The 24,004-nt window shown below is 53.3% G+C and overlaps 1 protein-coding gene across 1 annotated transcript in view; it reads left to right on the top strand.

Moving 5' to 3' along the window:
- Nucleotides 1-24,004, top strand: part of SEC31B (SEC31 homolog B, COPII coat complex component) — a 39,802-nt gene that overhangs the window by 11,715 nt on the left and 4,083 nt on the right. The window contains exons 7-22 of the mRNA XM_029912868.1: nt 1,453-1,595; nt 1,838-1,937; nt 2,861-3,022; nt 5,289-5,441; nt 6,751-6,981; nt 8,853-8,927; nt 10,163-10,252; nt 10,816-10,924; nt 11,281-11,459; nt 13,480-13,606; nt 14,464-14,609; nt 15,732-15,905; nt 17,054-17,242; nt 18,349-18,556; nt 18,950-19,249; nt 23,230-23,285. Coding sequence (XP_029768728.1) covers nt 1,453-1,595; nt 1,838-1,937; nt 2,861-3,022; nt 5,289-5,441; nt 6,751-6,981; nt 8,853-8,927; nt 10,163-10,252; nt 10,816-10,924; nt 11,281-11,459; nt 13,480-13,606; nt 14,464-14,609; nt 15,732-15,905; nt 17,054-17,242; nt 18,349-18,556; nt 18,950-19,249; nt 23,230-23,285 — 2,442 coding nt within the window. The remainder of the gene's footprint in view (nt 1-1,452; nt 1,596-1,837; nt 1,938-2,860; nt 3,023-5,288; nt 5,442-6,750; nt 6,982-8,852; nt 8,928-10,162; nt 10,253-10,815; nt 10,925-11,280; nt 11,460-13,479; nt 13,607-14,463; nt 14,610-15,731; nt 15,906-17,053; nt 17,243-18,348; nt 18,557-18,949; nt 19,250-23,229; nt 23,286-24,004) is intronic.

Here is a 24,004-nt window from a genome sequence, read left to right as displayed (position 1 = left end):
AGCGTGCTCCCTCCAGATCAGTTTTGAGGTGCACAGGCATGTGGGAGGTGTGTGGGGAACTGACGCTGTTGCTGTGCTGTACATGGGGTGAACACAGGGCAGCACTCTCCTGGGCTGGGAATCTGCACCTTCCACTAGCACCAGGTTCACGTTAAAGCAGCGAAGGAAAGAAATAAAGGCACCAATCTGTCAGAGAGCAGAGGAGCTGCAGCCAAATGTCTGATGTTTCCATATGTCCCATTGCTGTTACAAATGTTTCTCTGGGGAGGGGAAAGCCAGATTCTTGTGTGTCTGGGCCAGCAGTGAGGTGAATATGTGACCTTGCCGGGGTGAGATGTGTGCTACAGAGGCAAGTCTGGGTTCTCCATCTCCAAGGCAGATGGGGAAAACTGTTCCTTGGGCAAGGATTGCGTTAGAAGCTCCATGGCTGGTGAAAGAAAAGAAAAAGTCCCTGCACGCTAACCAAGTGAGAAATGAGACCCTTTGCTATCCCTTTGCCTAGGGTGCACTTGCCCTGGAATTCTGGCTTGTTCCTCAGAGGAGTGTTGTGTAGTGGACAGATCAGGGTACTTGTGAGTTTTAATCCTGGCTCTGCTACTGATTTCCTGTGTGGCCCTGAGCCAGCCCCTACATCTGTCTGCTTAGTTTCCCCCATCTGTGTAATTGGTGCACCAATGTTTACCTTCCACATGGGGGTGTTATGAAACTTAGCTGGTCTCTAGTGCTCTGGAGAGTTAAGTACTAAGTGTTATGTCTCTGGGTCACTGAGGGCATGTCTACAGTACAATCTTAAATTGACCTATGTTAGATCAACTTACACACTACCATCCTTTTGTTGGCGATGTGCGTCCTCACCAGGAGCACTCTCACCAACTGAAGAGGGGGCAGTATTGGAGGCCAGCTCCACGCAGCTCACCCTCTGGGATCCCAGCTGCTCTCTGGGCTTCTCGCCTCCAGCGGGGAGATCCACGCCCGGAGTCCGGTCGGTTGCCGTGCTCTCAGAGGGGAATGGGGGCGGGGGGCGGCAGCCAGGCTCCCAGCCAGGAGCATGGAGCCAGGACCCCAGGCAGCAGCCCAAGCCAGGAGCCTGGGTGGCAGCCTGGCTTGGAGCAGAGACCTGGCAGCAGCCTGGTTGGGGACCCAGGCGCTGGGCTTTCTTGTCAATTTCACAGCTCCAGCGGAGCCCTGAAATTGACAAGACAGTTAACAGCCTACACAGACACTGCATCGCCCTAAATACACCAACATAAGCGCTACGCCTCTTGTGGAGATGGAGTTATGTCGTTGTAGTAGGGCACTTATATGAGTGGAACAAGGCTGTAGTGTGGACACTGACATAATTAGGTCGAGGTGAGCTGCCTTACGTTGACCTAACTGATTAGTGTAAACCAGGCCTTCATTTGTTGCCAGTCATCTCTGCAGTGTTGTCAGCCTATGCTGTTGTGTCTCCAGATGCACTGCTCGGGAATGGCCTGGCACCCAGAAGTTGCTACCCAGCTGGTCCTTTCCTCTGAGGACGACCGCATGCCGGTGATCCAGATATGGGACCTACGCTTTGCCACCTCTCCTTTGAGCCAGCTGGAGGGTCACACGAGGTAGGAGCCTGGCTGTTGCTTTGCCTCTCGGAGGATTCCCATCTTTCAGGGTCAGGCTGTCTGGCTTTTGAACTGAGGAGCAGAGATGTCTGAGTTTTATTCTAGTCTGACTGAGGCAGAGAAGTGATCTAGAATGCTACTGCTGTGATAAAGTGTCCACATAAGCTGCTACAGTGTGACTGGAATAGGGAGTGGGACCTTCTTGCTTTCATGGAGTGACTGTTATGTCTGGTCTGTTTCAGGGGAGTCCTTTCTATCTCTTGGTGCCAGGCTGACCCTGAGCTCCTTCTCAGTAGTGCCAAAGACAACCGGATCTTGTGCTGGAACCCCTGCATTGGTGAGGTGCGTGGCAGGTTTGATTCTATGGCAGTAAGTACACATTTCCTGCCTGGTATGTATTTGTATGCTGTGCCAAGTGTGTGTCATTTAACATCCCACTTCAGTGCATTCTCCACACCATTCTGATGCCCACTCTCTGGAGAGAGCGAGAACGCACTCTGTCCATCCTACCCCAGGACTTTTCTTTTGTTGGTTTATTTCTCCCTTTTTGTTGCTATTTGTCTTCTGGGTGAGGGTCTCCTTCCCTTGACAGCAGGTGCTACTATATTAGAGTGCTGGGGGCAGAAGCACTTTAAGTACATCTACACTTGTGGTGGTGTGTAGCGTACGGACGCTTGCACACCCAGCTAGCATGGGTAAAAATAGCAGTGTGGATGGAGAGGTGCAGCTTACTCTAGTAGAGTAGAATGCCCTATACCTGTACCCCTAGGTATTATACCCTGTATGGGCTCTCTGTGTACCCAAGGCATGCCTCCCACATCTGCACTGGTTTTGCAGCGTAGTGTCCCTCTGCCTCCCTGCTGCCAGAGCCTCCCCCTGCTACTGGAGGCTTCCGTTGTGGTGTGTAGCTGCAGGTGTGGTGCCTGCAGGATACATGCCACGCCAAGGCTAGTCATAGCCTTTGAAAACAGAGTGAAACTGACTAGGGTTACACATTCCAAATCAATTTCACTCTGCAGCCCAAACCCTTCTGTTCTAAGGCACTGCAGCTCTCTGGGACCTCCTGGTGTTGGTGCTAGTTATTTTGAAATATTGCAGCTGCACTGTGTCCTAGCTGGTGGACTACCAGGAAGTGATCATGATCAGGGTGCATTATGCATGGTGAGATGTCAGGAATGTGTGGCAGACCTGCCATGCGTAAGTGGCTTGGGGGAAAACAAGTGACTGTTCCTTATAACATTCTGCCTCCTCCCCATCCATGTTAGGTGATTTATGAGCTGCCCACTCAGAGCCAGTGGTGCTTTGATGTCCAGTGGTGCCCTCGGAATCCATCAGTCTTCTCCGCTGCCTCTTTCGATGGGTGGATCAACGTTTATTCTGTTATGGGTGGAAGCCTAGCAGCTCAGCAGAAGACTCAGGCTGACAAGGTAGAGTCCCATGGAACAGAGAACGGGCGTGCTGGCTGGGCGTGCTGGCGTGGCGGTTGGTGCTTGGGTTCAGGGGGCACTGGAAGGTAGAGTGTTGTTTCACTGTGGCCCCAGGTGCTGCAGTGAGCACACCTGTGCAAGGGTGTGCGTGGGTCTCAGGTCCACATGGTGTTTGTGAAAACCAAAGATTAATTGTGGGGAGGTGGTCCTGCTTTAGCCAGCCAACCTAATGTCCAGCCAGAGCCTCAAGGATTCTGGACCCACGTTACTGAGTCAGATTTCTGTCAATCAGCATCTTTTTATCAATTTTATTAAAGCTATTAAAATTAAGTAAACATATCACCAAAGATAAGCTACTACTAAACCAAACTACAACTAAGATAATACAATGTTCAAATCGCCAAGGTAGTCTGTATTGAATTGGAATTAAATGCTAAAATTAGTTCAATTATCAGATCAATACAACAAATAATCAATCCTTATAACTGCTGAGAAGGGATTTAGGGAGATGGCTGTCCATTTGGTTCTAAACCCCGACTAAAGAATTTTACCCAAGCCATTCTAATCTATAGCTTGGAGCAGGTTAAATATTTTGATACACTTCTACCCCGATATAAAGCTGTCCTCGGGAGCCAAAAAAATCTTACCACGTTATAGGTGAAACTGCATTATATCGAACTTGCTTTGATCTGCTGGAGTGCACAGCCCCCCCCACCCCCCCACCCCGAGTACTGCTTTACTGCGTTATATCCGAATTCATGTTATATCGGGTCGTGTTATATTGAGGTAGAGGTGTATTAAAACTAAATTGTCAACTAATGTCAGGAACACAGCCTCTAAGCCAATTACAAAGTTTCCTTCTTAGTTTTTAATTCTCCCTTCCTCCAACAGAAATATTACAATACAGGCCTTAGCAGAATATTCTGATAAGCCAAAGTTTGTCAACTCTTGTTTGGCAGACAGCTTGGAGTTTCTTAGGACTCTCGAAAGACAGGACATGCTTTAATGGGTATCTTTATGGTGCTGTTTAGAGTTGATTAAACCCAGTGAACTTTCTGGCACTTTCCCTGTGTAGACGTCACTGGTGCACATACACATAAATGTGCAACCAACCACACTAATCTTAGAGAATGAAACAATCTGGGATGCCTTCCTCTTAATACAAGCAAAGGGCACAAATAGGAAAAGGGAAAATAAAGTAACAGGCAGGTCACAGACTCCTCAGCTCTTGTGGTGTTCTGGACTGTTCTGAGATAAGAGCTAGAACTGCAGTCAAGGAGTTAGCTGGTCCTATGGCTGGCCCAATGCTGCTCATCAGCAGGCTTTTTCTGGGTGTAGGGAGACTGGTCCAGGGTTGGCATAGCCTGTGTGGTGGTGTGATGACTGCCTCCCCCTGAGGTAATCAATTTTGGGGTTCTGGAAGATCAGTCTTCCCTCAGCTGCCTTGTTGACCTAAAAAGTGAGGCTTCTCAGCCTTACCCTGGGTTCTTATTATTTGTCATCTTTGCTCACTCTGGCTTCCCTGCCTCCCTCCAGGGTCTTCGGACAACTCCGGTGTGAGGCCTATCTTGGAGTCACGCAATTTGGTCCTGTTAGATTCAAGTTGGGTCATGCATAGCGAACTTCAGTTCTGGGGAAGGACCTGCTTAAGCCAGCAATTAAAAAAAATTGTTAATGTTTGCATGCCACAAGGGCTGCATGTGTGTGATCTCCCAGAAATATTGTAAAAATACAGCTCAGAACACTTTTGAGGAAGCTGCCATGGTGTCCTCTGGGCGAAAATGTCTTGAGATGTCGTTATAGCGCCAGTTCACAGAACGTTCAACACAAAATCCTATAAAAATAACTGGTTTAAAAGACTCTCGCAACAAACAGCCACTCAACAGTCCCCCATCAGCAAAATTAAAAACAAGTCAGACAAGTTATGACCAGTTGTTTGCCTTGTTTGTGGGAGACAATGACATTCAGTAATCTTTTTATTTAGGAGTGGGGTGGTGGGACAGACAGCTTCCCTTTGGAAGTCTTCATGTTAATAGAGAGAAGTAACTTCTCAAGATGAACCCATTTAAAAACTAAAACTAATTAAGGTTTGTATAAGGTCTGTATCCCAGATATGCTATGTCTCTCATAAGGATGTGGTGGCACTGTCCCAGGAACATGCTAATGTCCTGTTTCTTCACCACCGAGGGTAACTAACAACTGGGCTAGGCTGAATGATCTTATTGCCTGGAGAGTGAGATGTAACTTTTTTAATTTCCCTTCTCAGATCTCCTCCTCCTTTAACAACCTGGACCCCTTCGGCACGGGACAGACCCTTCCTCCTCTTCAGGTGCCAGAGCAGGTGGCTCAAACCACCTTGATCCCTCCACTGAAAAAGCCCCCCAAGTGGATTCGCAGGCCGGTGGGGGTCTCGTTTGCAGTAAGTGTGCAGAGCATCCTTGCCTGGAAAGGAGAGTGGTTATGGCCCCCACGGGGGGCTCAGAGGGGATCTGGTTCCCATGTTGGAGACCGTTGTGGTTTTCATGGTGCAGTCAGTTTTGGTAGAGGGTTGTGTGGCTCCGTTGGCAGGGAATCCTTTGCTGTGGTGTTCAGAGGCCTCGCCAACAACATCTGTCCCTATAGCAGTGATGGGGACTTGCTCTGACGGGAAGGAGCTGCTTTTTGACTCCCATGTCCTTCCCATTGGATAGTTAATGAAAGTAGCCTGGTCTCAGAAACTAGCCCAGTCTTGTAGGCAAGGTCTGTTCTCTCCTGCCTTTCCTCCCAGTCCATTGTCTGTCTTTCCCCTTTCCCTATTCCCTCTTCTCCCCCATATCCTTATTCTCTCCCTCTCCTCTTCTGCCACCCCGCTTTCCTCCCAGATTGTGCTGCTGCCCTGCTTTCTTATCCTCTGCCCTGGCCCGTGCCATTTCAGAGTAGTATTGTAGCCAGTTAGTTCCTTCTGTCATCCATTTAGCATTGTTTTATGTGCCATTATGGTCAGTTCATATGCTATTTCATCTATAACAGGGGTCGGCAACGTTTGGCACGCGGCTCGCCAGGGTAAGCACCCTGGCGGGCTGGGCCAGTTTATTTACCTGCTGACGCGGCAGGTTCGGCCGATCGCGGCCCCCACTGGTATGTTACTAGGCCGTAGGCTTAAGAACGCTTGACATGAGTGGGTGACCTAGGAATAACCCTATGCAAGTAAGGTCATTGTGTCTGTGGTCACTGTCTTTGGACTTTGTGTGCTCCTAGAGTCTCCATATTTGAGAAAAGCACCAGCTGTGATTTTCACTCTGTTGAGCTTGAAACTGTAGCAGCAGGAGGTGAACCCACAGTGGCCTAATGCAAGATTACTAAATTCAATAAATAAAGGCTCCCGTGTATTCCATTAGTTTGATGATCTCTGTTGCAATCGGCCCCTCTCTTGCAGAGCAAAATCATTCCAAACAGCAGCTGGTCCTCTGTGCTGTTGATGTTTGCAGTGAGCTACGTATGATTGCACACACACAGACTGTGGGTGTCACTGAGGATTGTGGTTCTGATGCTGCAGGTCCTGGGTTTGATCCCTGCAGAAGACAACAGCATCTTGTATGTGTGCAGCTGTGGTCTGCCTTGGGTTCCTCGTGATTGCCCTGTTCAGGGCCATTGGTGTCTACCGAGGCCCCTTCAGCTCCCGAGAGCTGAGTGTGCTGGTTTTACCCTCACGTGTATGGACACTTACTTTTTCCCTCTCTCCTTCTCAGTTTGGGGGGAAATTAATCACTTTTGGCCTCACCAAGGCCCCAGCACAACAAATGCAGCAGATTCCCCCGCGCCAGGTCTTCATCAGCCAAGTCGTTACTGAGACAGAGTTCCTGGCCCGATCCAGAGAGCTGCAGATGGCCCTGCAGTCGGGAAGCCTCCTAGACTATTGCCAGAGCAAGATCCGGGCAGCCCAGCTGCAGTTTGAAGAGAACCTCTGGAACTTCCTGAAGGTAGGACAGCCCTGGTGAAGGCCAGAGACCTCATTGCAACGCCTTTGCATTCCTGGCATGGGTTTTGCATGTGCTCATCACACTTGTCCCTGGCCTCATGTATCCCCAGCTCTTCAAGGGACAGCAATAAACAGAACAGACTGACTGGGAGTTAAGCCATAAACACCCCATAATCACGTGCTTGGGGAAAGCCTTGGTTAAAGGCTAAATGCAGAGGGCTGGAGGCCTGCTCTCCTTTTCATAGGTACGGTGTTGGCATCAGACTGTGTTGGGCTCTCAGTCAGGATACTTGCATCTGAAGAAGTGAGGTTCTTACCCACGAAAGCTTATGCTCCCAATACTTCTGTTAGTCTTAAAGGTGCCACAGGACTCTCTGTTGCTTTAGTCAGGATACTGTACACAGCAGAGCCAGGCAGACACTCAACCTCCTCTAGTCCTGTAGTGATCTCAGTGGAGCGCACTCCTTCGTTCCCCAGGCAAAAGCCCTAATGGGCTGAGATCAGCCTGGAAGGGTTGAGGCAGCTGTGATGCCAGCAGGATTGTTTGCTCCCTCCCTCAGCCCCGTTGCCATGTAGACCATCCAGAAGGTGATTGAGCGCTTTCCCTCTATCTTTCGTGGCAGACTCTGAGGTCCTTAAGGCCCATCAATTTAAGATCCTGCCTAGTGTTTAACTGAGGCCCAGGGAACCTTGCTGCTCCCTCCAAATACAGCCAAAGAGAGATGCTCTAGCCAAGAGTGCTTCGCTTTCCAGCCAGGGCCTGCAAGAACTAGATCAGCTTCTGTCTAGCTTGGACATAATTGGGCTAAATCCTCTGTCCGCACTCGTTCAGAACTCCCGACAACGTCACTGGGAGCTTTGACTTCAGACGGGCTGAGGGCTGGAATCTGATCCCCTTCCTCAAATGGAACAGTACCTTACTCCACAAGTAGTCCCATTGACTTAAATGAGGCTGGCTGGAGGAATAAGGTCCTACTCAACACGAGTAAACATGAGAGAATCTGGCCCTGAGAAAACTGCTTGATTTAGCCCCTTCTTATATTGGGTGATCACCTTCAAATCCCACCCAACGTCTCACCCATTGGGACCAAAACGACTCTGTGTTCCATGTACCACTGTCGGCCACAGACTACAATTGGAGATAGCAGCCTGCTCCATTCACTGGTCCAGTCCAGTTTTCTCTCTAGTAGACAGTGTTGCCTTCTCAAACTGTGGCCTGGGGATCGCAAGCAGGCCGTGTTGTGAGAGAGGAAATCAGTAACACACGTCCGTGAGCTGTGATAGTACTTAGTGCTTATACAGAATTCTCCATGCCTAGATCTCAGAGAGCTTTACAGAAGTCCCATTTGCCACTTGGAGAAACCGAGGCACAGAGAGACGTGACTTGCCCATAGTGACACAGATCTCCTGACTCCCAGCCCAGTGCTCTGTCCACTGGCCTGTGCTGCCTGACGAGTGCTATAGGCATCTCTTCTCACATAACAGCAGTACTTTCAAGGACCGTTCCAAAGCACTGCAGCTTACAGGAGTGATCCTGCAGTGTGGGGATCGTTACCGTAGCATAGCTGGCTAAAGCAAGTGTAGTGTAGTGTGTTAAAGCAAGCAATACCCCTGTTAGTTAATCAGTGTCTGCGCGCAATGTGTTTGACAGAATGCAATAACCAGGTTTTATTGCATTGCTGGGGTAGACAAGGTTAGCAAAGTCTCAGCCTTTATCTTCCAAAGGGCAGCTTATTCCAGGTCCCAAGGAGCACCCAGGGTCCCCTGGTGCTAATCTGTAAACTGAGCACTACGCTTGGCAGCTGGGTGTTGTCTCTGTGCAGACGCCCGGTTTTATGCACCTCTTTTTCTCCGATCCCCTTTGGGGCCCAGGTGAACATGGAGCCAGAATCCAGGACTAAACTCCTGAAGCTGCTGGGCTATAGTAAAGAGGAGCTGCAGAAGAAGGTAAGTGGCCTTCTTGCTAAGCAATGTCTTTATTTAACAGAGGGTCCTTTTAGGGTAGTGGCATGTGAATTAGGGGACAGGTGAAGAACAGATTCAGGGAGTGCAGGAAAGAGGTATCTGCCGCACTATGTATTTTATAAGCAATTCCTCCCATAAGGTTTCACTTGGAGGTGTAGCTTGAACATCTTTGCACCTGAACTAGGACTGGTCCTGTGGACTTAGAAAGTGCATGCTTGATTTGCTTCATTTGTGACCATGTGACTAGTGCTGCAATGTGCTGGCTAGGGCAGGGCATAGTTCAGGCTTCAATCCCTCCCTTCAGCTCTCCCAGTGCACCTTGATCCTGACTTCCATCTCACCTAGGCAGCTCCTGCAGCACATCTGGATGTGGCCTGCAGGACGCTCTGGCAGGCTCTGCCTAGGTCGGATGCTGGCTAATTGTGTGGCAGGTCGGTGATGCGCACATGGGAGCTATCATGAGACCACTACTTGTGATCTAAGCTGAGACTTGAATCCTGGTCTCCAGAGGTGAAAGGTTAATACACTTAACCCACTGAGCTGCTGGGTGGGAGCAACAGGGAGGGTGGAATCAGGGAGTGTTCCTCCTCTCTCTTCTAATCTCTCCTGATCACTAGGCTTCTGCCCTACCCAGGATAGCTTTACAAGGTGCCAGCCCCTAACGCAAACCTTCACTCATCTCATGAACGAGTCCCAAAGCAGGTGACTCTGAGGTAGTGTACAAGGAGCCTCTGGATATTTCAGGAGTTCAGCACAAACAGAGGTCCCATTAAAAGGAAAATTCTGCTTCAGCTTTAACTGATGCATCACGGCAATGCAGCTTTGTCCAAACTGTCTCTGCAAGCACCACGTGTTATTAACTCCCCTCCTAATACTTAGAGAGAAGAGAGAGATCTGGGTGAGGTGCGGAAAGTGGAGGAGGTGGTAAGTTACTGGAATACTGCTTCAGATAACACTGACAGAGCTGCAAAGGAGACGGATCTTGCATCAGTGAGGGCAGTGTTATGGCAAGGGGCAGAGAGGTCTGTACTAGCTGAGTAGTAAGGGGAGCCGGGAGAGGTGGGGGGGTTAATACAGAGCGTGATTTTGAACCGGCTCTTAAAGTGCTTGGGGAAGCCAATGGAGCTGTTTCTGGCTTCGGGCGACTTGGCCTTTCTGCTGCCCACATGTTCAGCTTTGTGACAGAGGTTTGACTCCACGACTCCATTTCTTCACAGATCACGTCCTGTTTGGGGAATGGTATCCCAGAGAAGCAGCACTTTCCTGAGGCAGATGGCTTGGCTCAGGCTGCACAGCCGCCTGTTCAGGTAGGCCCTGGACTCCTCACTGGTCACTGAGAAGTGAGCGTCAGGGAGAGGAATGAACAAGAAGGACAAATTCCAAAAAGTTCTGGGGCTCAGTGCAGGACTCCCTGGGCGAGGATCTGTGGACTGGGTTATGCAGGAGTGGGGGCTGGATGGGCTAGGCAGTCACTGCAAGGGATGGTGACATGCAGGCTGTTGATGACACTACAGCAAGCCTTGTTCAAGGAGCGCTCAGTTCTTCAGTGCGAGGGTTAACCTTAACCCTATCTTAGCTCCATGGCACAGCTTCCGGGTGTCCTGTTGGCACCTTCTGGGGTGGGCTGGCACTCCTGTCATTGCTACACCGGTAGAGCTGCACTAGTGATAGTGCAGTGGCGGGAGATATGAAGGAAGCGGCCTGTGAGCTTCTGTGCTGAAATTAGCTATAGAAAGAAACTCCCAGCCAGGTAGAACAGCCGCAAACCACCCTCACCCAGCTCTGTAATCCATTGAAATTGTCTTGGTCAGGCTTGTTCTTCTGGGTGTGGCTCACATCAACATACACTCTCCCTGCTTTCTTTGCACAGGGCTCAAGACGCTCCGTGACCGAAGTGGGTGCTGCTTCCTCCTCTTCAGGGTTCTTTGACAGCCTCGTCCCTCAGGACATGAGCACATTGGAGATCCCGGTCACAACAGGTATTGCATGGCCCGCATTATATGAAGGGAGCCGCTGCCCTATAAAGTGATGCAGCCTGGCCCATTGACGCGCTGTGCAGTGTACCTCAACCTACGTCCCCTCTCCGTGCCATCGGCATTGACCAGTGCACTTGCAGTGGAAGGCCCACAGAGGACAGAAGCCCTAATACTGGATGAGGATCCACTTTCAGCACACGTGGTTTCTGGAGTGAAAGGCCTGGAGATGGGTTGCAGTTGTTGCAGAGCTGCCTTTTCACTAGTGTCCACAGTTCATTGCAGCCAGGGTGGTGGGTGGCCCCCAGATGAACTGTTCAGTTGCTCACCATAGTGCTGTGCATTCCTTTCCCCCTCTCCAGACACGGACGGGCTGATCAGCCAGGCGCTCCTGGTGGGGAACTTTGCCGGCGCTGTGGAGCTGTGCGTGAGGGCTGACCGTTTTGCTGATGCCATCATTCTGGCTATCGCCGGGGGAGAGACGCTACTGCAGGAGACCCAGATGCAGTACTTTGCCAAACGGAAAACAAAGATTTCTCAGGTGAGTGCCCAGCAGTGTATATCCAGGCAGAGATGGAGGGGGCGGGGCAGAAGAGAACAGACTGAGGTGGATGGGGCCCGGGCAGGTGTGCTTGCCTGCGTATACGCGGGTGGCTGTGAATGCCCCTGAGAGTGCGTTGGCAGTAGTGAAATGCTGAACTGAGGGCTCTATCCATCTAATTTCCAGCTCTGTCTAGGTATTTACACTGTGCTCATGATACCTTTATATAACTTGCTCTCATCCAACAAGCGATCTGCCTGCAGAGCCAGGTTTTCCGCCCTTCTCTTCAGCTTGTGTCCAGCTTCTGGTATCCTCTGCCTCAGGAGGTTGCAGTTTAAATTATCCAACCCTTTTAGAAACCCATCGACATTACCTGAGCCTTAATGACACTTCTCTTATGTAGCTACAGAGCTGGTCGAATCCCATGCTTTATGGCATATTCCGACCATTGTAAGGACCAGGAAAGAATTTTCTTCCTCTGTCTACAGCATTGCATTACTAGACAGGGGCATGGGTGGCTTTTCACCTTTGGAAGCACTAAGTACCAGTTACCGCTGGAGGCACAGTGGTGGACCATGGGGGCAAATTCTATATCATCCCAGCCGCACGTGAGCAGCCGTGATGTGGACACTGTATGCGAGTGTGGCGTCTTGCTCAGACCGCCTAGAGCTGAGAGCCACTGTGTTACCGCTCTGCCATAGCAAGGGTGAGAGCTCTGCTGCTGCGAAGCTGTGCATTGCTTCCCTGGCTGCCTGGCCAGCACACTCGTCAAGATTCTGCCCGTCTAAACCTTGCCTTGCAGGAAACAGTCAGCGCCCGAGTTCCCCAGAGACGTGTCTCTGCCGCATCCCATCCCTCACCTTGGGCACTCAAAGCTGGTATTATGTTCGCTGCCTCCAAAGAGACAGAGCACACACCAGCCTGTTAGCTTAGCAAGCATGCTGTGTTTTGTTTGTATCCAGGCCTGTCCCTTTCTCTGGCTTAGTATCACTTAAATCCTGGTTCTTTAAGAAAGTTATTCTAGTTTTATGACTAAAATTTAATCTTAGCAAGTTACAATCTTTGTCTAAGCAGTTTTCTTAGGCCTGGTCTACACTAGGAAGTTAGGTTGGTATAACTACATTGCTCAGGGGTGTGAAAAATCCACACCCCCGAATGGCGTAGTTAAGCCAACCTAACCATCAGCGTAGAGAGCACTAGGTCAATGAGAGAATTCTCCCGTCACCCTAGCTCCCGCCTCTCAGGCTGGTGGAGTACCCATGTTGACAGAAGACCCCCTCCTGTTGGCGTATGTAGTGTCTTCATTGACTCACTGCAGTGGCGCAGCTGCACTGCTGTAGCGTTTTAAGTGTAGACAAGCCCTTGCTCACCTCAAGTTACCAGCATCTCTAGCCCTCTGGACCCAACATTCACTGAATCAAACAGTGCTGTTCCTAAGTGATGGGTAACTAAAAGGTCTTTTCGCTCCCAAAGTCTATTGTCTCTGTCTCTGCCTCAAGAGCCAGGAAGGCTTGCTGGGGTGCAGACTCCGTCCCCGGCATGATCGTTAAGCAGTCTTCTCCCCAGCTTGTTTAGCCTGAGGGCTTTGTTTACCTTCTATGTAAATGTACTTTCATTGTACTCGTCCTGTAGCCAAGCTGGTCAGACAGGTAAAGGCATGTTCCTCTGTCTAGGGCAGGCTGAACACGTTTTAAGCACACATACAGAACAATTTGTAAACACCCTGTACATACATCACAATGATTTTTCAGGACCAGCTTGTCACCAGTTTACATACGATACCTTACCGGACACCTTTGAGGTACATATTCGGACAGCAGTGTGTTGAGGGAATGAGTATGTCAGGCCTGATGTGAGTTACAGTATGGGGGGCCCTCTGCCAGGTGGCACCAAGGGTTCTCCCAGGGTCACACTGTTAACCCAAGTGCAAGGTAGATCTCTGTGTGAGCATGTATGGACCTCCATAGCTGCATCTGAGGTTTGAACCTGTGGACTGATGGGCCATTTGCTTCTCCTGCAGCTTCTTTCCTCCATCGTGCAGCAGAACTGGCGAGATGTAATCTGCACATGTGACCTGCAGAGCTGGAAGGAGGCACTGGGCATCTTGTTAACGTACTCCAAGCAGGAGGAATATGCCCAGCTCTGTGGTAGGTGGGACGCTTCATTTGGTGCAGAGTGCCTCTGGGCTGTCTACAGAGAGAGGTGGATGGATCTTGGGAGGAAATACTTCCGAAATGGGCTAAGGGCTTTCCAGACAAGACAAATGAGAGCGTGACCCATCTGCGGGCTAAGGCAGGAAGAACAGAATCAGTGGAAGTGGGCTATATGAACGGTAAGGCAGGGCAGAGTCTCATGGTATGGGACAAGGATGTGCCAATATCTCCTTCAGCCTGCATCCATGGCTTGGGAAGAGCTATGGGCAGTGACTTTTGCTGCTGCCCAGGCCTAGGCCCTGAGAAAGGTGTGTGTATATGTACAGGGCTTATTTGGGAAGGGGCCGGAGCTCCTGGGGAGAGGGAAGGCAGGAGGGGTGCACCCCACCTGCAAGTGGTTCTTCCTACTGCATGCAGTCCTCGCACACTTGCAAGCCTGGGAACGGGCTGAGAGCCACTTGGTGAGGGCTCAGTAGTTTTCCTCTTAGAGCCTGTTTAGGGCTAGGACTGGGCTGGCCCTTGTGGGAAATGTGGCTGGCCAGGAATGAGCTAGCGATCGGGGTATAAAAGCTCTGGAGGCCATTAGCTGGGAACCAGTCGGTGAACGGTAGCTGACTGACAGGGGTTTGCTGTATTGTTTCCTTCCCTATTTAGCTTTAGCCAGGCTCTTGACTATGGATTCATTGGTGACACCAGCCTCTGCACCATGGCCTGTTAACTCTCTGCATGTGGCTCCTAAGTTGCCAGTGTGTAAAGCTATCGCACGATTTCTGAGAGCTGGGCAGGGGGAGGAGGAGCTGGCCAGATGGGAGCAAATAAGTGGAAACTGCCCCTTTTCCTCCTCCCTTTAGATATGCTGGGGGCCCGTCTGGAGTCAGAAGGCAAGGGGGTGCTGTCCAGTGAAGCCTGCCTATGTTACATCTCATCCGGCAATGTGGAGAGGTTGGCGAAATGCTGGGTAAAAAACCACGAGACCTCATCGCCCCTAGCTCTGCAGGTACAGGTGCTTTGATGTGGGCATGAAACCTCCATAGACTAGGATCTGTCTGCAGGGTCCCAAAAGACACAGATTGGAGCCTGAGCTCCAGCTTCTCCAGTCCTGCAACTTCCAGCTGTAGTAGTTGGGTCTCCTCCTAGCTTAGATTCTGGCTAAAGGAGCCTTGTGTTAAGTTGCAAGTTGTCTGTTGACACGAGAGGGCCTGGATCAGCATGTGCTCAGCGGCAGGATGGACTGCTGTGCAATGGACAGGGCGTGGTGCTGATCTGTCTGTCTAGGAACATAGATGTCACTTACCAGCATGGTCTCTGAGCACCTCTGCCTATCATCCTCTCAACCCCCTGAGAGGCGGGGCCATGCTATCCCCGTTTCCCCGGGGTGGGGGGAACTGGACGTCTGTGACTGAGCTGGAAATGGAACCCAGTCTCCCGAGTCCCAGCCCAGCACCCCTGTCCACTAGACCGCCATTCCTACCTGGGCAACCCTCAATGTCTTTGGGCCATCCAGTGAGTCACCCCCGGACACCCCTCTGCCACAGAGACCCTCAGCCCTGTTGCCCTGTGCCCAAGAAATAGGGTAATGGGGTTTGTGTCTTCAGTGCCTCGTCTGGTTCTGTTCAGAGCTGGCCTTTCCCCTCCTGAACTGGGAGCCAGGGACACCCCTTCACGACCCAGGAAGGGCCAGCTGATAATCACCATAGCTAGCTCTGCTGCTGTGTCCTGTAGCCCTGGAGAGCCCTTCTCAGGACAATGTTTAACCCTTTCCCTCCCAAGGTGGGATTTTCTGTCTCATGGAGGCTCCCTGAGGAAAGCCCATTAAAGAGATGCTGGCAGGTGCTGTTTGGTTCCTTACCAGGAAACTAGCCCCGTCAGTTTCCCATCCCAGATCTCACACCCCAGCAGTGCTGCTGCTCTTATGTTCCTGGCTCTGAAATAGGTGGTGCTGCATGAAATTCATTCCTGTTCCGGAACTGTTCAATGAGACCTTTCTTCTCTCCCTTGGGCTGACTTCTGGCCCTACACAACCTTACGGTGTGTGTCCGAATGAGATGGATAGTAAAGCAAGGCTCACCCTCAATGGAGAACTTACGGCATGTGTTGTGTCTTCATCCCGCCCTGTCAGGACCTGGTGGAGAAAGTGATGGTGCTGAGCAGGTCCATTGAGATGCTCCGAGGCTCCGCGGGGCCAGCTTTGGGCCCTGTCTTGGCAGAGCGGGTCACCCAATATGCCAGCGTCTTGGCATCGCAGGGGTGTTTGGCGGCGGCAATGAGCTATCTACCCCGCAGCTCTGATAAGGTAGGTGAAAAATAGATAGGCAGAGAAGGTGCTGGAGAGACTTGGAAGTTGCAGTGTAGAGAGCCAGCATGCAACAGGAAGCTGTAGATTCTGATTAAGGTGGAATCTTTCCCTTGGGGCAGGGGTGAAAGTAACTCAGGACACTTACCGGTACCGTGGCCAGCTCCGGCCCCCAGAAGGGGCGGGGCCTCGGGCGGAAAGGCCGGGGCTCGGGGTCAGCATCCCCCAGACAGCCCTTCCAGGCCGCCTGGCCCGCCCTGCCCGGGGCTCCCATGGCGATTTAAAGGGCTCGGGGCTCCGGACGCCGTGGCAGTGGCATCCAGAGCCCCAGGCCCTTTTAAATCACCGACCCCGGGGCAGCTGCTCCCTTTGCCCCCCTCAACCCATCAGTGGCCGAGGGGGGGCAAAAGGGGCAGGGACGTTAAAGCGCTGCAGGGTCCTTTGCCACGGCAGCGCTTTAACGTCCCTGCCCCTTTTGCCTCCACTGTTGGTGGTCCTGCCAGTACGGACCCTACCAGCAGGGCCGCCGACTGGGGAGGCAAAAGGGGCAGGGACGTTAAAGTGCTGCCGCGGCAGAGCTTTAATGTGGGCTGGATACGGGCCAGTGCGGGTTCTTACTGGTATGCCGTACCGGCCCGTACCAGCTCACTTTCCCCCCTGCCTTGGGGTGGTTCTCTTTCTCTTTGGGAGCTTTATCTGCCTCAAAGAGTCTCCTGCCCTGGCCTCCAAGGCCTCAGAGGAGAGGGGATCTCCATGCTGCTCTTTGCAGTTCTTGGCAGCACTTAACCAAACGCAGTCACTCTGGTGGGGCAGGCATGGGTGGGAAGGTGCTTCTCAAGGTTTGGTGATCCACTTTGGAGGAAGGGGAAAAAATTGGGGACCCTCAAGTGTGAGAACACCCTGGAGGTTGGGGAGCCTCGGCATGGCTTCAGAGAGCTCTCCCAATTGAGATCAGGGTGGTGTCTTGGACCCTGAAGTTTGCAGCCTCTCATTAGGCCCCCACGATTGGTTATCAGGTGCTGCATACTGATGAAGGCTTCATGCCGCTGCCAGTGTATTGCACCTAGTGGGCTAAGGAGTTATTCATAACCCTAGGGAGCCTTCCCTCCGTGGCTCCCGAAACACTTCATTAAGTCTCATTTTTTCAGCTCCTGATCCAGCAGCTCCGAGACCGTCTCTTCCATGCTCAAGGGGAGAGCGTGGGCAATCAGCAGCCGCCTCCTTTCCCCTATGCTCGTGTGCATGTCGGGCCAGTTAGCCACCCATTGCCGGCAGCCAAGAGCAGCTCTGCTCCAGAAGGGTCAGCCCGCAGGCTGGGTCCCAGGCATCCAGAGAAGGTAAGTCTCAAAGCCTGGTGCCTATGCCCAGGGCAGAGAAGCACTGGGGAGAGGGAAGGAGGCTGATGGGATTGTAGCTGCCCTCTGGCGGCTTGGCGCAGCTGACTATAGGGCACCCCCAGCTCCAATGGTACGAACTACGTTAGCTGAGGGCTCTTCCTAGTGATGATGGGCTGAAGCGAGTTTGGGGAAAGACTCGCCACTTCTGGGGCACACGGTTAACCAAAGAACAAGCCACTGGTCTCTACAGTGCACCCGCCCTCCTCTTCCTCGTGGAGTGTGGCCTGCACAGAGGACATACCCAGCATGCAATGGTCCATCTGGATCCCATTAGTCCAGACCTCTTGACTGAGACGGCACATTTCCTGCGGTGCCCTGTGGTCCTGCAGGCTGCACCTCTGTCTTGAAGATGTGGGGGGCTGCAGCTGGCTCCTTTGTGCTTTCAGTAGCATGGGTGCACCTGTCATGGACTGAAAATACCTCCTTCCACAGCAGCCAGGTCGCAGCAGGAGCCCAGCCTGAAGGAAGGGAATCAGCATCCCCGCGCCTGGCTAAGGGGGTTAATCTGGTCCCTCTCCCATGGGCTCGTAGGGTCCCGCCCTGCCCGTGGCTCGTGGGGTTACTCTGGTCCCTCTCCCATGGGCTCGTAGGGCCTCACCCTGCCTGTGGCTAGTGGGGTTACTCTGGTCCCTCTCCCGGGGGCTCGTAGGACCCTGCCCTGCACATGGCTAGTTGTGTTACTCTGGTCCCTCTCCTGGGGGCTCGCAGCCTGACGGACGGGAATCTAACAGAGAGCGAAGGAGGAGTGTGGGGTGCCATCGCAGAGCTGGCCCTTCTGATGGGGAAAGAAAGCAGCCAAGCCCTGTGCTGGCACAGCCAGCAGACATGGTGCTGGCAAAGTGGAGCCAAGCCAGGTGCCTGCTTCCCAACCAGGCTGAGCCGGGCAGCCGTTTTTGGAGTCTCCAGTGTGCCCTTTGTGGGCAGGGGAGGCGAGTGGCTGGCCACTGGTCACAGGATAGCAGGGGCAGCGCCCGCAGTGGCTGCAGCTATTGTTCGAGCGGGACTGCCAGGTGGGGCTCACCGCAGTGTCTGTGTTTTCATTACAGCCCGTGTACCAGCCATCCTTCACCCTGCCGGTGTCAGTTCAGTCTTCAGTGCCTTCACTCTTCATGCCTCAGCCGGTGCCAGCGGTGCCCATGGCTCCTCCCCAGGCCAGCACTGCCCCCACTACCAGTATGTACTCCAGAGCAGGAGGCCGGCCCCCTTACTGCCAGTACGCCTCCGGCTTGGCACCAGCTATGGTTCCCGGGCCAGGTGAGTATGCGCCAGAGACGCAGCCTATAAAGCCATTGCGTCCATCAGGGCAGGGAATGCCAGGCATGAACTTTGGGCCCACGTCAGGCTCTGCTCCATACGTGCCATAGTGCTTGCAGCTTGGCTGGGGAGCAGGCTGCTCCGAGTTCCCATGCGCTGCCGATCCCACGGACCTCGCTGCAGCTTAGTCATGAGCCCTGGGAGAGGCCCCCAGTAAGCTGTGGGGTGGGATGAGGCTTGGGAATGGGCATGTGGGAGGAAGGCCGGGCATGTTTCTCAGGGCATGGCTTGGGAGAGGAGGATGCTTGCCAAAGCGGGGAGTGGGAGCCCTGGGGAACACACTCCTCCTGGTAGGAGGGGGCTGCCAGCTGACGCTGTTCTCCTTGGTTTCAGCATTGTCCCAGCCTCCGCCATTCAGCCTGCCAGGAGCCAGACTCACTGGACCAGCTGCCTTTCCCAGTCAGCCTCCTATTTCAGGACAGCCAGGGCCCATTGCACCCCCTGGCGTTCCACCACCGGGATCAACCTTCTTCCCTCCAGCCTTGGTCCCTGCACAGCATCCTGCAGCCTGTCCTCTCCCCACAGCGGGGCAGCCCCCTATGCTTTTCCCTTCAGCTCCTTTCAGCTGCCCCCCAGGTGTGGGCTACCCTCAGGGGGGCCCTGGAGCTCCTAGCATCCCTCCCCCTCCCACCGGTGAGTATAGTTTGGGTGGCTTCGCCCGTGCCCATCCCAGATGGGATCTGGTAACGAGGGTCTGTCATACCAGGACGCTGGCAGGTGTAGCTCCCTGAATGGGCTAAGAGAACTTGTGTCATTAGGGCTGGGGTTGCTGAAGTGCTGAGACCCCCAGTTCTGGTGAAAAACTGTTAAGAAGACTGGCTCAGGCAGGCTCCTCCGCGTTTCCATCCTGCTCCCCGCGACCTTGGGAGGAGCTGGCCCGGCAGGGTCCCAGTGTGCGCTCAGTGGCAGCTGCATTTCCATGGGGACACTCCACACTCGCGCTCAGACCCTGGTGAAGGGTCATCACTCCACTGGCATCCCTGCTTAGCTAATCAGGCTGATGGGTGCCTTAGAAGTGCTGGGAGTGATGGGTTTTCTCTCTCCAAGGAAGAGATCCTTGCTCCCCTGGCTGTGGGATAAAATGCTTCCTTCTGCTGCACTCCAGTTTCCGCCCCTCGCTCCCCATTTCCAATGGGCTCTCCACCTGTTTCAGATTCTCCTGGGCCTTGTGAGCATTGTTCATGGGTTCTGGTGCTGGAGCCGTTCCCCACCTGGTTGCTGGTTTGAATCCAGCCCAGCTGGAGAGTGATGTGAAGTCATTGCCATCTGCTGGCCCAGGAGAAACGAACTGGTAGTCTTTGACCAGTCCCTGGTGGACAGATGTTTGCATTGCCTGTGACACCATCACCCTGGGTTGCAGCCTCAGAGGAGAGGCTGATGAATGAAGGTCGTGGAGACCATCCTAGAGGTGGTCCCTGCTGGACATGACTGCGGCATGTTGTTGGAGCCCAGGGGAAGGCTGCAGTGTTTGTGCCTGGGCTGTATCTCGTGTTGGGCTAGAGCCAGGAGCGTGGCCTCCAAGAGCTGTCAATCCAGCACTGCTCCTTGGAACCAAATTGACCCTGCAGCCGAAGGAGGGGTTCCATGGATCCCCTAACCTGGCATCCAGCCTCAGCCGAAAGGGAACAGGCCCAGGGTATGCGGCTAGATTCTTGCCCCCTTAGCTCAGGATGGATCGAGCTATCTGAAATGGTCACTGGGTGCTGTTGAGATGTTACTGATGAACTAGAAGCTTGATGGTGACTCTGACTCCAAAACCTGCCTTGATTTTCAGGTGTCTTCCCCTGGCTAGATCCCCACCCAGATCCTGTGGGCAGTACAAAGAGCAACCCTCTACCTCTGAGTGGGGGAAGTGGTCCCGCTGCTTCCAGTTAGATGTGATGAGATTGCACACGTGCGTGCTCTCTCGCTGTGCAGCGTCTGCCTCGCACGCCTGGGCAGTTGTACCAGTGGCTGTGCAGGAATCTAGGGTGTCAGTGTTGCGGCTGGGCACTGGAAAGCTGTGCCGAGGGGCCAGCTGGGAGTGCACAGCGTGCGTTTGGGGGAGGTGCAGATGTAACTACGATGCTGTAGACCTAATGCAATTGGAGCCCAGGAATGTAAAGAGGGGCCCTTGGCCTCCAGCCCCAATACGGCTTCCCACCCAGCCCTGGAGGGATTGGAGCATGACCCCTGCGTCGCTCTCACCTACCCACCCTGGCGTCAGCTGGGCCGGGGAGCAGTTCCTCTTCCTCCCGCACAGCTGACAGCAGATACCACCCCAGCGGTGGTAGCTCACCCCTCATCTTCCATCCAGCCCATCACTATGCATGTCAGGCTGCCCCGAGGCTCTTCCCAGGTGTGCTGGGAGGCAGGTCCCTGCCATGCGTAGGGTAGCTCAGGGCTGTCAGGGAGGCATGGATGAGTTGGTTTCCCAGGGGAATTTGAAAGTCAGTTTAAAGCTGCTTGCGAGCTCCCCACCCTCCAGTGGCGGACAGGAGTGAGGGCTGGGCTGGGGGGCAATGGCAGGTCTAAGTCCCAGTCCCATGCCTGTCGCTGTTCCTAGGTACAATCTGCTGTGGAGCCGTCAGTCCCTGCTGCATTCCTGGGCATTGCTTTGCGGCTCTTGCTGTGGGGAGGGGGTCTTGTCCAGTCATCCCTAGTGGGGGTAGTGCTAAGTGACCGCAGGAGCAATCTGCACAGAGGGGGCTGCGTGCCCAGAATCCCTTGGGCCAGTCTCTGGAGCTTAGCAGTGTGAGGCTTTGCCTGCCTGGGCATTGGGCTCTTGTGTGGTGGCCAGCACAGTATGTAGGACAGAACTGCAGGAACAAAGGGTCCCCACTATTGTCCCTGCGCTAGAGGCGCAAACAGCCCTGGGGCTCCGCACGAATAGGAACGCTGAGCTTGGCGTCGGGCCGTTTGAGACCCGCAGGCTGAGCCCCGGGATTTGGGCTGAGGATGAAGTGTGCGAGGTTTCATGTCTCAGGGCACAGATGATTAGCTCCTGTTGGTGCTAATGGGGCTGGGGTGTACACAGATCGCGTACAAATACGCTTTCCTGATTTCTGGGGTCGGTGCCCCATTGCCTCCCCCTTCCCATTTTAAGGCCCGAAGACCCCAGTCTGATCATCCTGCCTGAGCTACTGTGTAACGCCGGCTGTAGCATTTCACCCAGCGATTCCTGCTGGCTAGGCTAGTGACGGGTGGCTGAACTAGATTTAGAGAGCGCCAGACGGTCGTCTGAGAAATCTCCATTGCTCTCAGAGCTCCTCAGCAACAGGGGGAGGGCTGATCATGGCAAAGGAGAATCCCTGGACACCATCCTGGGCAAGTTTAGTCTTCCCAAGACCGCAGGAGACAAGTTGTTCAGGGTGCACCCAGAAAAGCCTGATTCGGTTACTAGTCTGCTGAGTTTATGCCTGATGCTGACTGTAAGTTGCCCAGAGTGAAGTAAAAGGCCTCTTGGTAAAGCAGAGTTCATGGAAGGGCTGAGAATTGGGTTGGTCTAAGGCCCTGGAGCAGTGCCAGAATGTGCTAGCCTCAAGTGTCCTTGTGGGCATGGCAGCATTTTAAGACACGGTCTCTTAGGAATCACCAGAGCTAGAAATAATTGCAGACTTAATTAAGCTACTGAGCCGAACTCCTCTGTGAGTGATCCCTGAAACCCGCCGGGAGGAATGGCTGCAGAAGTATTCTAATAATCATTCAACGCACTAAGTACCTTTGCATCTTTCCCAAGTGATTAACGAGCCACCTCCTGTGAGCAGATAGGGATCGGTGATGTACTAAGCTGGCATTTATTTCTAACTCCTCTGACTCCTTCGATATTGTGCCTTAAAACGAGGCTGTGCCCACACCAGCTCTTCTCTTAGTAGGAGGGCTAATTGGCTTGTAATCCTGAAGGGTTCCAGTCAAGGCTCAGGGCCCCCTCGGGATAGCTACTGTACAATCACTAATCAAAAGAGACTGCCCCGGGAATGTACTATTGAGGTGAAATCGACTTTGCAGGTGGGAATGGGTAAACTTTCCCAAGGGCTGGTCCTGAGCCTGCTATCGGAAAAGGAAAATCTCTCTCCCCCACCTGCCTGCATTTCTGCCAGTGCTCCGGACTGCCCTGTGGGGTGTTCCTTTCACTGTCACTGTCGCCCACAGCACGGAGCTGTGTCCCTGGTACTGCGCAGGCCACGCTCTGGTTTTGTGGGAAGCCTGGAACTTGGCTCTGGACCTTGGAGCACTTGAACCCTGCACACATGTTGGTTCGGTCTTGGTGGTAGAAGTTTGCAACCAGGGCAGAGATTTAGAAGCTGCAGACAGTTGAAGTGTTTTTCTTGTGCTAGTGGCATGAGACATAGCACAGAAACGATCTGCAGCCCATACACGTGCCCCACTGCCTGAAGCTAGAATTAAGGGAATCCTCCGGGGAGGAGCGGGGAATCTCAGACTGTGGCCTGTGGACCCAGAGTTGACCACAAAGCCTTTTCATGAAACATGCAGCAACCCAAAAAGTGGGGGTTGGAAGGGGAGGTGGGTCTAGTCCCAGGCCCTTCCTCTTCCAGAGCAGTAAGAGATTGAGCCCCACCACCTTGGAGTTCTCATTTAGTCTCACGCCTGTGTCTTGCTCTTTGTCCCCACAGATCAGGAATCTTGGAACAATCCCTCTGCTCTCAGGGGAGGCTTTCAGAAAAAAAAGGTAAGCCTTGGCCAAAGCATCTGCCAGACTGTACCTCCAGGGAGCGCAGAATGAACGAATGGCCCCTCCCCACTCCCCTGTGTCACTATTGCTGTCCCCACTGGGCAAATAGGGGAGTAGAGACAGAGTTGACTTGCTTGAGGTCATGCAGTGAATGGACCCAGGTCTCCCAGCTGCCCGTATTGTTCCTTCGCCAAGGTGCCAGCCGTCCTTGCTTGGTTTCCCAGGACAAGTGTTTTGCAGTGTGCATTTCCCTAGGCACCTCGAACACCGTCCTAGCTGCTGGCCTCTCCCTGCTGTGAGTGCCACTGTGCTACAGCACCTGGGGTGAAAGGTTCGGAGAGCAGCCAGGCTAGAAACCTGCTAGCACCGCCAGATTTAAACCTGGTGCTTGGCTGTGCCCCTAAAGCACCTCCTGCTGGAGTAACCGTGAGCTCCCAGTCATGAGTGCTGCTATACTGCCTCCTGCGGGAGACCTCAGGCTGGAGTTGCTGGGAGCTCTCCCACAGCCAAGTGGCCCTTGCTGTGACTCCTTCAGGGGGATCTGTGAGCTGAGTTCCCCCACAGCAAATGCTCCTACACCGTTTCCATCGCTGCCTCCTGCTGGCAGGTGCAATAAGCAGCCCTCTGGCACCCTCCCCCCACCGCCCCCTTTTGTGCTGAGCAGACGCTGGGCGCTTTCTGGCAGCTTGGCTGGGAACCTGCTTCAGACTGTGCTC

Source organism: Terrapene carolina, unplaced genomic scaffold (assembly GCF_002925995.2).
Source record: "Terrapene carolina triunguis isolate 2854851 unplaced genomic scaffold, T_m_triunguis-2.0 Scaffold310, whole genome shotgun sequence".
In the NCBI taxonomy this organism is placed as follows: Eukaryota; Metazoa; Chordata; order Testudines; family Emydidae; genus Terrapene; species Terrapene triunguis.
This window is presented reverse-complemented; position numbering and strand designations above follow the sequence as displayed.